The 15,535-nt window shown below is 40.1% G+C and overlaps 1 protein-coding gene across 1 annotated transcript in view; it reads left to right on the top strand.

Annotated features, from left to right (window-relative positions):
• Positions 1-4,021: 4,021 nt before the first annotated feature.
• LOC146003054 (ras-specific guanine nucleotide-releasing factor 1-like) overlaps positions 4,022-15,535 on the top strand; it is a 501,359-nt gene continuing 489,845 nt past the window's right edge. The window contains exon 1 of the mRNA XM_083141219.1: positions 4,022-4,305. Coding sequence (XP_082997345.1) covers positions 4,147-4,305 — 159 coding nt within the window. The 5' untranslated portion in view covers positions 4,022-4,146. The remainder of the gene's footprint in view (positions 4,306-15,535) is intronic.

Genomic DNA, 15,535 nt, shown 5'->3' with positions numbered 1-15,535 from the left:
GTCCTGAATTACAACAAAAATATAATTAGATATTTCATGAATATTTGTCAATGTCTTTGAAGCAGTACACAATTATCGTTAGAGTATCATACTTCACGATCTTATATGTGAAAATATCCCTTTGCACATGTGTCAATTCATTTATTTGGTTAATAGTCCCGGGTTCGATACCCGGTGGAGGCACATAGTGGTTCGGGAGTATGTTGTTGAGTTGGTGTTTTAAGTCCACTTTATGCACAGTAAGGCTAATCGGGACTTGACCTACAGTTTATAGTGGGATCCGAACCACTTGTGCCTCCACCGGGTATCGAACCCGGGACCCCTTGATTACAAGGCGGCGACGCTACCACTGCGCCATCAGGGAGGCCCACATAGTGTGTTCAAAGTGGACTTAAAACACCAAATCAAACCAAACCAAACCAAATTTATTTGGTAAATTGTTTTTAGTAAATTCCAGATGCAGAACAATGTAGCCACTTTACACTGCTATTACAAATAATGTTACAATGATCTTGTGTAATAAAAGGAGAATTAACACTTCGTAAGGAGACTTGAACCTGGGATCGCTATATGCCCAGTCGAGAACCCTAACCACTACACCACGTTTTTACCTGTGTTACAGCTGCGTTATTTCCTAACACGTGACAAATCCATGTACGTTACAAGCTCAATTACTGCATATTTTCTCCCTTGTGGTCGTCAGGGGTGCCCATCCCCCCAAGGCTTATGACGCACTCCCCCCAAAAGGTAGAATACCCCCCTCTTTTTGCCGAATTATTTACTCAAATTATTTGATCAGACAAAATTTGCGGAACAATATAATGCAGACATATTTAAGCAATATATGTTTATTTTAAGCATGAAATTAAGACTAAATAAGACCTAAACGGCTCACTTTCATGTTTATTAACATATCACGTACAAAACTGCTCAGGATTACTGCCATTGTTAGTGTACCGAACTTTATTCTTAATAGTTTGTCTCCTTGACTAACCTTGTATTAATGCGAACAGCATTTCTTTCCCCTTCCAAACCGATTCTAAAGGCATAAGAGGTGGTGTTTCATTTCAACCCCATCGCTGCGATCACCCGCCACAAGCGGGTGATAAAACTGTAGATAATAAACATAATTAAAAATCAATAATAAGTCAATCAAAGGAAACTATCCCCCCCTTTTTGAGTGAAGATATATAGAATTGGTAGCTAAACTATAAAAATTTGTCCCCCAAAAAATTTCCATCCCCTGTGGGCACCCCTGATGGTGCTTCTGATCTCTAGAGCTCATGGTCGTGTAAGGGGTGACTCTCTGATAAAGCACCCAAATGTCAATCTCACTCCCACGTAGTACGTACACCTCAGTAACGGCTTCTTGCAGGCCAACGAGGCTCTGGCGTGTGGATCTACGCCCAGTATTATCCTCGTAGGGTTGTGTGTGTATGTTGTCCTGTTTTTTATCCTTACGTGTGCTGAGTGCCCCTTTACAGCCTCTGCTTTTAACCCATGTACTTTAGTTCTCAGACACGTGTTTAAATTAGTTAAGCTAAGGGCTGGTCCCCGTATAATGTGATGGGTGCAAAATATCCTAAGTGCTGACGCAGAAATTTCAATCAATCAATCTTGACGCTCATTTTCGGAGATTCAAGATAGAAGCGACACATGACATATGCCGATTTGGAACGAGCCAATTAGCTGCAATTTTACACATTGTAAGAGCACACAAGCCTGCGTTCGATTGGTGAAAACCTCAAGCTTGTCGGGGTGAACTTCCACGTAGTTCACCCAATTTTCAACCTCACTTCCACGTAGTACACCCTGGACTGCATTTTGCAGACGAACGAGGCTCTGGCGACTGGCCCTATGGCCAGTATAATTCTGTGTGTTGGCCTGTGTCTTGTCCTTATGTGTACTGAGTGCCTCTCTACAGCCTCAGCTTTTAACCGAAGTCAGAATATTTTAATATTTTAGTTACAACACGACATTACAGTAATGTTCATTTTAGTTCTGTTAACCTAAGTCAGCATATTTTAGTCTCCCAACGTTACAGTTACATTTTTAGATTAGGTAAGGGGCTAGACCCCGTATAAAGTGACGGGTGCAAAATAGCCTAAGTGCTGACGCACCCAAAATTTTAAATTCACATTCACTTCACATTCACGTGTCGCTTGTCGCTTCGGTGTGAATTCTTCCTAACAGAGAGATGCATTTCTCGTGATTTCCCAATCTCAGCTGAATGTCTGTCTGTCCACTGTCTCCCTACGTCATGTGGAACGAGCCATTTCCAAATATATACGTGTTTCCGTGGATACGCACACCATTAATTTGCGTCAGTCAAAACAGAAAAAAAGTCGACTTTTTTTCTTTTAGTTGCAGTCAAAATAACTCCCATCCAATTTAAGTGCATTCCATTGTCGGTAACGCTAATAATAGAAGGTTGCTAGGAAGCGATTGTTGCGTCTGAGACGGCCACTGAGGAGAAACATGGTGGGTGGGGGATCGGTACTTTTGGTGGCTTCGTGATTCTTCTACCTCTCACCGTAGTGGTTAACGCTGTCGTAGCAACGCCAGGGTTCGCGGTTTCGAATCCCGATGGGTGTTCCTTCAATTTCATTATTGCTATCATTATTCATCCTCATCGTCGCGATTAGCCAAAGTGGCAGAAAAGAGACGTCGTAACATAACCCAATTCGATCAAACAATGAAACTTCACCATTTCCTTGCCTCGGTTACAAGCAAATACTGGCTATGTACCATTTGTCTCCTTAATGATTTTCTATTATACTAGAATGTGATAAATAATTTAACGTTAAATATGTTCCTGGATTGCTTTGCTTTATTTTACTTCGCTTTTTGTGCCACTTTTTGGCTAATTTGCGAAGATGGGGATGACTGATGATATGATGAAAGTGATGAATGGACACTCACAAACATCTATGCACAGGCCGAGATTGGAACCGGGACCCCTGGCGTCGTAGCACGATGTGCTAACCACTTCGCCACGGGTACCTTTAAATATGTTACGTGTTATGAGATGAATATTATTGATCCAACTGCGCATCTACTTATTGGCCACGTAAAAAAAAACAAAAAAACTAACGTGTAGTAGATCGTTACAGAGCGCTGTCGACGGAGCTATCAGACCGAAGCGACGAGCTACACGTGTTGCTTGGAAGCGAACCCTCATATTCAGTGCAACCGTTCTAACCGAAGCGACACGAGAAGCTGTACACTTCGGTCGGACTGGACCGTTTTTTCAATGGCGTGCGTCGCGTCGTCTTGGTCTGTTCGCGCGTGCGCAGTGTCGCTTGACGCTTGTCGCTTCGGTCTGAACCTCGCTGTCGCTTGATGCTTCCGTCTTAAATCTCCTTGAGAGAGCTTTCAGACCGAAGCGACAGGTGACGTGCAACAAGCGACAGTTGCTCAGATAGGAACTTTGGTGACGAGGTCGAAAATCGACCATTTAATGAGCTCCCTTCCTCTCTCCCCCCACACCGAGTTCGCCACGTGGATGTTAATGAATTATATTTTCTAGAGCTGAAAGTTGGCAAGAGATATATGGAATATCAGGTTTTTTTCTTTTATAATACCACGTAAAATTCTAGAATGTATTCGACCATGACATTTTCGACTGCTGGAATGGTTTCTTCAACTTCGACCAACGACGCTTTCTTCCATTTCTTTCCGCCGAGCTCCCTGGCGGATTAGTTATCACAGCGCGCTAGGACGCCAGGGGCTCAGAGTTCGAAATCCGACACTTCTTTGCAAGTGTCCTTTCATCAATATTATCGCTCATCCTCATCTTCGCGATTAGCCAAATGACAGAAATGCGAAGCAAAATAAATCAAATCACTTCTTTCCGCGGCCCGGCACCAGCGAACTGAAAATCAAATTATCGAAGCATCTCAAAAATTTCGTGACTGCTGGCAACCCTTCTCCAACCTGTTGCCAAGCCGGGGAGAGAGTTTGGACACCCCTTGCTGGCTCGCTACTCGTTGTACGTCATAACGCGGGACAGATGCATGGGCAAGACACGCGTTCTCCCGCAGAAGACATGTTGTTCTGTACGACTTCTTGTTTTTGTCGTTGTTCTTGTTGCCGCAACCATGAACTGAGTGGGACTGCATCGTTTGCCTGAAGGGACTGTGTAACATGCTAAGTCCGAAAATGCAAAGGACCATCAGAGTGAACGAAAACCAGCTGTTGATGCTGGCCGAGCGGGCCCACTATGACCACTCGATGTCCGGGTTTCTTTTCAAAAGAACAGCAGACAACGCGAAGTGGCAGTTGAGATGGTTTGTCCTGTATCAGGTAAGATTGTATTCTTGTTATAATCCACTTAATAGGCACATATTATGCTCAATATATATTTTTTTTTGTTGTAGACGCACTTGACTGGTCGCACTCTACGATGGAAATTTGCAAGTGCAACTTTGAATTCGCGCTAATCGAGCTACTGCCACTGTAATTTTAATGCGATTATTACCTTCCTAGGGATTTCCCATTTCACTGTTTTCTTTCGATGAATTTCCCCTCCCTCATACTGTTTCGCAATTACGCATTTCGGGCATTTTTCTTTCTCTCTTCATTCATATCGAATATGTTACTTTTCGCATTTTTACTTCGCGTATATTTCTTTTCGTAATTATTAACTTCGAGCTTCATTTTCGCAGACTAACGAGGGTCTGGCGCCTGGACTCACGTAGGGCTATTGTTCTGTCCACGTGCTTGATTTATTTTACTTCGCTTTTCTGCCACTTTTGGCTAATCGCGAAGATTAGGGTGAGTGATATGATGAGATGGATGAAGCGACATAACACCCATGTTCATGCCGGGATTTGAACCTGGGATCCCTGGCGTCGTAGCGCTCTGTGCTAACAACTCCACCACGGAGTTCGCGCAGCATATTTTCATCTTCATCACTGGCGTACGCAGAATATATTTCGGGGGGAGCTGGAGTTGTAAAGGTGGATAGTATATGCGTAGCTGAGTTCTATAAAAGGGCGTCGTACACAATAAGATATTTCGTATTATTTAGAACTTTCCCCTCTCAAAAGTGGAAGTCGAGAGTCATTTTAAGAGAGTTTGCATTTACCGTTACCACTCTGGATTTTTCAGAGTTCTTCACTGATTTTATTTTAAAAATGTTGATGGAACGACTTGAGATGACGGGACCCCTCTCCGATTTTCTTCATATTTGGCATACTCGCTAATTGAGGCCTCCTAATCACGAATCTGAAGTTAAAATTTGTCGGAAACGTCTAGAAATTGCAAAATAAGCTAAAATAAGGCGTTAGTTTTCGGAATGGAAACTGTCGATTTTCGCGAAATTTTTTGTTTCTCCTGATACTACCACGACACCAAATTTTAACTATGTTTGCCTAACCTAACCGAACTAACCTAACCACGCACCAATGGTTCGTGGGGCTAGCGTCGATGCTTCGCAATTTCTAGACGTGACCGACAATTTTTAACTTCAGATTCGTGATTAGGAGGCCTCAATTAGCGAGTATGTCAAATATGAATAAAATCGGAGAGGGGTCCCGTCATCTCAAGTCATACCTCGCAATTTATCTCGCACTTATTTCAGACTTGGGTGCTCAACTTTCACAAATGATTTTGACGGTTGTTGCTTTCGTCAAATAGCGCACCGTTCTTTGGCCCTTGCCTAACATTGAGCGTTGAATGGAGCTCGTATCGAAGTTTTCTTTAAGTCCACTTAACCCTAGTTAATCACGACTGGGAACCGAACGAATGTGCAAGTGCCTCCACGAGGGGTCCAACCCGAGATCTCTTTATTCCGAAGAATCGGATTTTACTGTTACGCGTTCAGCGCTGAGTTTATTTTGGCGAGTAATTTTTCCGAATTTCATTTTGCTGTTTATTCATTGTTTTTTCCAGTTTTGCTTTGGTGCTGATGTCGAGTCTTGTTTTTGTGATTATACTTTTTCGAGTTGGAATCCCGGCCTGGACATGGATGTTATCAGTGAGTGTCCATTCATCAGTTTCATCACTCATCCTCATCTTCGCGATCAGCCAAGAGTGGCAGAAAAGTGAAATAATGATTTTCATTTCCTATATTTTACTTCGCTTTTCTGCCACTTTTGGCTAATTGCGAAGATGGGGATGAGTGTTGATGTGATGAAATTGATGAATGGACACTCGCAAACATCCATGTTCAGGCTGGGATTCGAACCCGGGCACCCTGGCGTCGTAGCGCGATGTGCTAACCACTCCGCCCCGGGGGCCTGCAGAAAAGTGAAATAAAATATATCAATTAATAATAAAATGTATTAGAAATATCATAAATATTGTTACTATATTTATCAATTTTAATAATGCTGCTAATAAAATGTAATCTCACATCGCGCTACGACACAAGGGGTCCCGGGTTCGAATCCCGGGCTGGGCATGAGTTATTTGTGAGTGTCCCTTCATCAGTTTCATCATATCATTACTCATCCTCTCTTCGCGATTAGCCAAAAGTGGCAGAAAAATTAAGTATTACGTGTAAGATACTTTGAGTTTTGAGTTGAGTTTTTGTTTTAAGCCCACTTTATGCACATATAGGCTAATCGGGAGAGGGCCTACAGGTTAAAGTGGGATCCGAACCACTATGTGCCTCCACAGGGTAATGAATCCTGGACCCCTTGATTACAAAGCGACGACTTGACCACTACGCCAACAGTGAGGACCCCGTGTGTGAGAGATACTTATTCAATATAATTATTATGCGTGTGATACTTGGACAACATGCAAGGATCCTCCTGAAATATATTTCTTGGTGATCAGATTTCATATCCACCCTGGGGTTACTATGGGGTTGCGAATGAGGGTTAGGGTCGAACAGGTCGGTCAACAATGCATGGAAATTAGAATTCTCCATTTTAAATTATAAAGAAATAGATAACGCTCATTATTCTGACACCCGATAAAAGAAAAGAAGTTCAGTTATTTTATATCCTAGAGAAAAAGGCAAAATTGAGCTTTAAATTATGTTTCGCCGAGATTTTTATAAACAGATTAATGAACACGATTATTTTGCTTATGAACGCTAATTTCTGATGTCCTGATATTGTACAAAAGTAATGTTACATAATTTATGTGCGTTTCTATCATCTGATAAACAAACGCATAAATATAATACAAAGCTGGCGGCTCGCTAGTCATATTATAACTTCGTTATTAAACTTCGTTACCTAAGGGGGGGGGGCTCACAGCTTACACTTTTTTATATAACTAAAATAAGCCATTTTGTAATTGAATCACTGCTTCCTTTGTTTTTTATCTAACCGCAGTCATTTATTATATTAATTACAAAAATTAACATCATTAATAAAAAACAATTAAACCAATCACTGCAAGAGTGTCACATACATATTTTTTCATTCACTACACTTCACAAAAAAATATTAAGTTTTCATTAATGCTCTTTTGTTTATATAGGTGCAGTTATATATTAACTACAATAATTACAAAAATCATTATCATTACCAACCAATTGTAAACTGTCACTGGCATGACTAACACGTATCCAATGGGGGTGCCTGATAAGTAAATTTTGCCTTCGATGTACGTTATTGCTATGATTTTATGAACAAAAGTAATACGAAAAATTTGGAATGGCCTAGGGAACAATATCATTTAGTCGGAATTTTTAATGAAAAATTTTGAAGTTGAAAATTCGAAAAACCATCTCCTCCCCTCGAGTAACTAGAGTTAATAAACCTTAATTTTTTTATGGGGGCAAATGCTCCTTATTGCCCCACCCAAGTTACGCCTATGCCATTAATGTCCAATCTTGTTCCACACACGAGTGACTATGTTGTACTGTTATTTTCCAAACACGGAGTAAAGCATTATTAGAATTGTCCATAATTTGTTCCCCCTAAAGTTTGTTCATCCGCGTTCTTTAATCGTTCAGTCGATGAGGACAACCAGGTCTTCGTGTTTGATGGCCAGGCAATTATGTTGAACTTCCATTTATAACTTCAGCTATTTGAATGGTTTTGAGAAGACTGTCTTCAAAGTCCAATTTATGTACGGAGAAGTTAATAGCATTTATAAACGGAACTTTCGGTTTTTCGTATTGATCAACATCTAACCAACGAATAATGCCACCCTGTTGCACCTGGAAGTGTGACCCATTTCTTATAGATATCGCTGACTGGTAGGAAGGCGGTTTTCTTGATCTTTGCAAGTAGTTTCCAGTTCCTGTATTACCTTCTCCCAGCGACGGCGATTAGGGAAGGGGGGATCAGTACTCCCAGTGGCGTGCCCAGGATTTTCGAAAGGGCCGTTTTATGTATACTATTCCTTTGTAGTCGGCCGTCATTTTGTGATATTTTCCTACCTTTGACGTTCTCTTTTTTAGGAATGTTTGGCGAAAGGGGGGTTATAACCCCCCATCAACCCCCCTTGGGCACGACACCGAGTTCCCCCCTACAGTTTTTTCCACTTTTGCCCCCGCACTACGCTAAACCTTATCTACCAAGGGAAAGCAAACTGTCCTTGGCCCACAGTTTTGGAACCCATTCTCCGCCACTGCCTTGCCCCAACTGGAGCCCATGGTTACGTGTTAGAGGTTTACTCTTGATGCAAAGGACAAAAAAATTGGAAGAAGCAAACTTGAAATGAACTGTTCCACGAAGATTACTTCCAATATATGCAATAATATGCACATTAAGCTCAACGCCTTATGCATATGTACCTACACCTCGAATATTAATTTATGTGCATTGGCGCTTGAAGTGAAAAATGTTAGCTGGGGGATGTTTGGTCGAGTCGAGGGTTTAGCTGGGGTATAACATGGTGACAATGAGACAGCTGGGTGATGCTTTGCAGAATTGTTTAACTTGTGTGATACCATCCGCCTTCACTTTGAGCACTGATATGACCTATAAAACTTTCCCAGGGTATTCCCAATGAAGTGAAATGAATTGAATCGTTCAAAACATATGGCTTTCCCCCAAGGAAAGAAACATACAGATATTCAAAAATCATTTCCCTTATTCAGCAACAAGTGTACTATCGGATTTAAAATTATGGAAAGTAGAATTAGAAAAGATGCTTCTCAAAATTGAGAGAACTGTTTTTTCGTTAATTAAAAAAACTCTGAAAATTGAGAATTGTGTATAACACCGTTCTACCTTGAGCGTATTAAAATTTCATTACGATCGGACAACCACTTTTTACACACAGAGTTTCAAAGAAAATTATCGTTTGCAGAACTCAAGAGAGACTTCTTTGTTCTAACAACGATATAAAATAGAAGCCATGCTCGAAAAAAAAAAAGAAATTGGATCCCACAGATTGATTGATGGATTGAGTTGGTGTTTTAAGTCCACTTTGTGCACAGTAAGGCTAATTGGGAGTGGATCTACAGTTTAAAGTGGGATCCGAACCACTATGGGCCTCCACCGGGTATCGAACCCGAGATCCCACAGATAAACAGAGAATTGAATAAGCTAATTTTGATGTAATTTTTTATTATGTAGGCCTACTGGTTAATTTTAAATTGGAGTCCAAACTCCAGCATCCATACTTTTTAATCCGATTGTAGTTCCGCGTATTACGGACCAATCAATCAATACAGCAAGTCACTAGATTGACCTATAGAAGCGTCAGCTTTGCTTCTAGTCACGGAACGTACTTGCGTGTCTTGGCTCATTGACATGGGTGTTGGTAAGAGACTTTACGTATCGCAATTCTTGATAGCTCGCACGCAAGTGTTACGGGTTATCACTAGAGACGTGAAGTTTCGTTTATTTTCCCCTAAATTTCGATGTTATTTTTTACTGCAATTCGGTGTTATTTTTCGCGGTTTATGGTAAAATTTGGTTTTATTAATTTAAAGTCAGTGTTACTTTTATATGCAGTTTTACTATTCCTTCTACGCTTAAAATTTTTACATTGTTTTAGTTCTGGAAAATTAAGACAGATTTTAGTTTCAGTGACAAGAAAAATAATTTTATGACTTATCTTTCTGGGAAATGGCCAAATTTCTTCCATTTTGAAAACTATTTCAACTCATCAGCCACTAAATATGAAATGTTTATTGATAAAACCAAAATCTTTGAACACAGTCAAAGTGAACACGTCACATTTACCATAAAAATGCCAAAAAATCCGTCTGCGACCTCAAAATACCGTTTTGTGTACACACACACACATACACGCCCTCTAACCCCTTCCCCTGCAACACAACTGAAAATTTTCCCGTTCCTACGAAACTTCCCTTATGGGAAGATCCCCCAGCGAATTCCTTTTCAGGACGAGGTGAAGCACTGCCAGTCATGTCTGCTCCAAACTGCAATAAATGAATCGTGAACATGTCTTTTGAATCGAACTTTCACCAGCTACACTAGAAATGACAGATCTAATAGCGCTTTAGGTAGTTCTTTTTGAACAACTGAAATGTTATTCCCAGTTTATATTGCATTTTTCTCTGCGTTTTTCAGGATAAAGTGGAAAAATTGCAATTGCAAAAATTATTGTGAAAAGTTGTAAAATTCGCGTTATTTCGCGATTCCTTCAAAACTTGCCTCCTGAACCTACCCAAATACATTTTAAACGCTTTATTTTGCTTTCCTCATCTTTTCGATGTTATCGTTAAAACAAAAACTTCACGTCCCTAGTTACCACTCATGGCGTGTATGCTCATAGACAGGTGGCAGAAAATACGCCTGCGCATATTTGAGCGGTTGGACATTGAAAATCCGAATGCTAATGTAAACTACTGTTTTATGTGTTATGACGTCAATTCTGAAATTTTATGAAATTGTTATGGAGTAACTTGTAGCTACGAGCGGTAACTAAGAACATTATTTGGTGCTGACGTGTGTGTGTGCCATTGAACCAAGGTTGTAAGAAATGTCTCGCTTATCACAAAATCGCTCCAGCTCACCTTTACAAGAAGCTAATGCCTTCCGAGTTCCCGCGTAGCCAAGTGGTTAAAAGTGGTGAAAAGCTATTCTGGCAGGCCCTAACCCTGGCGCCACGAGTTTATTTCAATGCCTTCACCAATATGCATTCATACGTCCGGTTAACCAGGAGGGGAGACAGGGGGAATTCCCCCCTACCAACAAACTTGGCCTCAAAAAGCCTTCCACCAAAAATTTCCGGGGACGGGAGAGAGTTTTTTTTGTAATAACAAAAGGTAAGCAATTACGTTTCACTTAAACTATACTCTACTAAGGAAATGTCGAAAACACACGGAAAGCAGTGGAGTTGTGTGTGTTGAATACTTTCTCTCCCTCTCTCCAGAGATAGCATTAACACATCTACACCAATAACAAGTTCGTGTTTAGGGGGAAGTACAAATTTAGAATCAAAATAACCATAAATTTGGCATCGTTAAAAATTTATGGGTTAGTATGGAGATTTTCTGGATGTTTAAAGTTATTTAGTGTTGCATTTGTTGGAAAAATGATACCGAAGAATGTTGTTCCATGTTAGGAGGATTGTTGGAAGAGTCGGGAAAAATGACTGGTTAATGTGATTATTAATTTCCGTGGCAAGTGTAAGGAATTTATCAACCAACCAACCCCTTTCAAAGTCACATTTTCTTCTCATTTTGGCTACGATTTAGAATTTGAAATTATTTATTCATGAGTAGGGAAGGGATTTTAAGGTGTAAAATTATGGTCGGGAAAGAAAAGGTTCTGAAAATGTTTTCAAAAAGGTGCTGAAAAAATGTCTTTATTCAGGTCTAAACCAGTTACATTAACATTCTTTATTCAACACTGTAGCAAATAATAACATTCATGGTAAATATGGTGTAATTTATATTATACCATTTTGTAGCTCTCGTTCTGCTCTACAAAATGAGACTGTAGGATTTTATGTAGCTCCTCAAGAAGAGTGAAAATGATTTATTTTTGTTCAAGTTTTGAACAAACCTGAAAGAAAATTAAGGAAAAAGGTGCTGAAACATCAAAGAGGGGGTAAAAAGGGGATAAATAAGGAAAAGGTGCAACATTTTACTGATTTCAAATCGCCTGTGAGGTGAAAGTACAGTTGACAAGGGAAGGCCAGCTGCTAGAATGTTCTAGAGATAAAACAACTTTCTAATGATCTTGTGTCTGGAGGGGAGTGATTTCTGTGTGTGTATATTCTAATAGTCTGGAGGGGAGTAATGTTTGTGTATATATATTCGTCCTGTTTTGTACCTTGTTTCATTTGTACTGGGTACAGAGTCTGAAGAAGACCTTGCTAGAAGGTTGAAACGTTACGTTTAGTTTATGTTTTAAAATAGAATAAATTTAAGCCTTGGTCAGCATATTGAGTTTTTGATTTCATGGCCTGAAATACATCTCTCAAACGATAGGTATGAAAACAGCTATATTTTTTGTAAAGGTGCTGCACCTTCAAATCCGTTCTCTATTCATGAGCAAACTACAGCCTGTGGCTGCTCTACCAATTAACCACCAAAACTTGCACATTCAAACGAACAAAAGTTTAGTTTTCCGAAGGCAACACATTTAAAAGAAGCAAATTGGCGCACCCAGTACTGTGCAGAGCCTTAAGACCCGAAAGGGTGATATCCCGTTGAAAAAACCAGTGAGCGTACGAGGGAGTTGAGGTGGAAGGGAAGGATGATGAAAGACGCGGATTTGCGGAGTGTGAAATGGCGCGAGGAACGCCCGAAGACGCCGAGAGAGCTTTGACGCTCGTTCGGCGTGATTTAAGCTTCCGTCTGAAGCCACACCTCGGCGAGCAATTGTCCAACTCCTCCAAACTTCAGCGACGGGAGAAACTGCTTTCATGTCGGGGAAGGCTTTTGGTAACCAGACAACGCTTCTTTCGCCAAAAAAAAAAAATCATTTCCGCACCTCTGTTTGCGAAAATACATGGCGAATCTCTTCATGCGTGCAAGCATCCTCCACTTTGAGCGCTTTGTAAATAATTGTTTGCATGGAACAACTTTTGCTCTCTTGTAATCGTTCGACTCTCCCACCCTTGAGCGTTTACAATGGAATATCATTTTTGTAGGTAAGATATCTATCCTGGCACAATCATCTATTTCATTTTCATATATCACTGTATTGGTATGATAGATTAACCTGCGTTTTAACATGGAGATAATGACTATGTTCATTTAAGTTTCAATTTCACTGTCTGTTTCACTTCATGATCCATTATTTTAGGCCCCAACACGCAACACCACAGATAAACGACGTGTACTTCAGGGCTACGAGTGTATGTCGCTTGTTTTTCCTGATCGAGCGTCATTCGCTCGCGACGTCATGGCGAGCGAGGAGCTCTTAGTTCCGTACGCTATCTAGCGTCGTTCGTGCGAACTATTGTTCGCTCGACCGAAAACCTCTCGCTACAGCACTCAAATGGTTTGCTTTCCACTGAAGGGTCCCGTGTGAAATTCCGATGTCGCTTCGGTATGAAAGCTCTTTATAGCAAACCAGTCTCCGTGCATGCGCTAACAGACTGAGGCGACACTTGTCGTCCCGCTTCGGTGCGGAAGATTGCATTTCAAGGATGCAGGGCGAAAACAATCAAAGTCAACTTTTTGCAGGAATGCAAAATGAAGTTTGAAAATGATACAGATTGGAGCAGAAGAACATTTTTTCGATGCTGATTTATGCGGGACTATGAATGTTTTCCCTAAAATTCGGCATGTGGGGAATAGCATGATATCCAAATCTCAATTTTCACAAAAAGTGGGCTTTGATTGTTTCCCCTGTACTCTTTATTTATTTAGGGCCCAGGACTTTGTTATAACATATTTCTCAGTTGGCTTCGGATCTATTATTGGGGTGAGATCTTTACATATCTGATAAAAATCAGCCGAAATAGACAAACTTGACAAAGCATATTTTGACATATTTCACCAATTTTGCATTTTTACAACATATTTCTTCAATTTTTTTGTAATAAGACATATTTCTGTATAATTTTGTAATTCTCTCGCACATAATCGGTTATTTTTTTTTTCTTCGTAGCTTTAGCACAACGGATAGTTCATATTGTCGATGGCAGGATATGGAAATTACGGAGGAAGAAAGGTGCAGTCTTTTCCTAGTAGAGAACAATAATACCCCAGTTTATTTATCCCGCCGACAATTGATAGCCATGCAAACATTATTGAGGCAATATGTATCTCATTGTTGCACGAGAAGTAAAGAAGTTTCGTTCTCATTTCTTTGACTTTTTCGCTTTTCACAAAAATCAGTCAAAAGTAAAAATAACATTAGGTATATTACAGCCCATACTCTACTCTATCGGGTATAGGAGAAATTCGAGAGTATTTTTTTTGGCTTTACTGGGAATATTTCTGCATTTTTCTGACATATTTGTAATTTTTCATGACATATTTTCCAATTTATATGACAATTACATACATATTTTATAGTTTTATAGGACATAAAGTCCCGGGCCTACTGTAGGTGCACTTCAAAGCGACACGTATAGCTTACAGCCTGTCGCTTCGGTCTGAAAGTTCCGTTACAGAGGCTCACCTCCTAGATCTTTTCTCGAAGGTTCTGGTCTTGTTTTCGTCTCGAATTCTGTTACGAGACCGAGAATTGCATCGGTATCATCCCTAGTTGGTGCACTACTCGATAAAGCCACAAGAAAGGAACTTTGTTTCGTTTGGTGTGCATTTGAGTATCTCGGAAACCAGGAAACACCGCTCAATGTAATTATCTCGATTCGTCCCTCTGAATATCGAACGAGGCAACAAATCTATCGATAACTGACTAACCACTAGATCTGCACAGATAAAACTGATGACCTAGAAAAAGAACCTAATATAGATTATTGCATCATGAATTATCGCGATTATTCATCAATGCCTGTCGGCACGTGTAAATAATCAATTCCGTATTACTTGATATGCACTGGACAACAGCTGTCTAGGAAAGTGACAATAGGCAGCGGCCTGGTAGCTAGATATTTGGCGCCCTAGGTAGGTTCTGGTTAGACCGCCCGCTGTCGTCGTACCAAGCACCAACATTTTATTGAAGTGACCGTCTTCGATCCGTTGAAGTGATGATTTATTAGTGCATAACACGAGGCAGCAACTGTTAAAAATGCCCTTTGTGCATTTCTCTGTGTATTAGGCACTTTAATGTGTTACCGGGGTAAACAAAATGTAGAAATGTGTGTCAGTTGACACATTTTGCGTTCCGTGTGTGAGGTATGAATTATTCAATCATTTTTGTTTCCCTCAAATTCACCATTCATTCTAATTCTCGGAGTTATAAGTAGTATAAATGTGCTAAATATGCAAATACATATTTAGTTATTTTCAACAAAATATGGAGTTAAATATGGACTTAAAAAGTGTAAAAATTTACCTTTTTAATAATATAAGACACTGCACGAGCTACATAAAATACAGTACGCTTACATTGAGATTAATTGCAAAACAACACAAAATGTGTTTTCCTTTTCTGTTTCCAAAACTATGAATAACAAAAGTTTGGTGTAAGTTTTCGAAAAATAATTTCATTCTACAGGGTGGCTCAATAAGTCACTTAACACCCTCAGTACAAGGCCACTGCGGCATGGAATTTGAAATTGG

The sequence above is a fragment of the Lepisma saccharinum genome, chromosome 19, assembly GCF_977018435.1.
Source record: "Lepisma saccharinum chromosome 19, izLepSacc3.1, whole genome shotgun sequence".
NCBI lineage: Eukaryota > Metazoa > Arthropoda > Insecta > Zygentoma > Lepismatidae > Lepisma > Lepisma saccharinum.
This window is presented reverse-complemented; position numbering and strand designations above follow the sequence as displayed.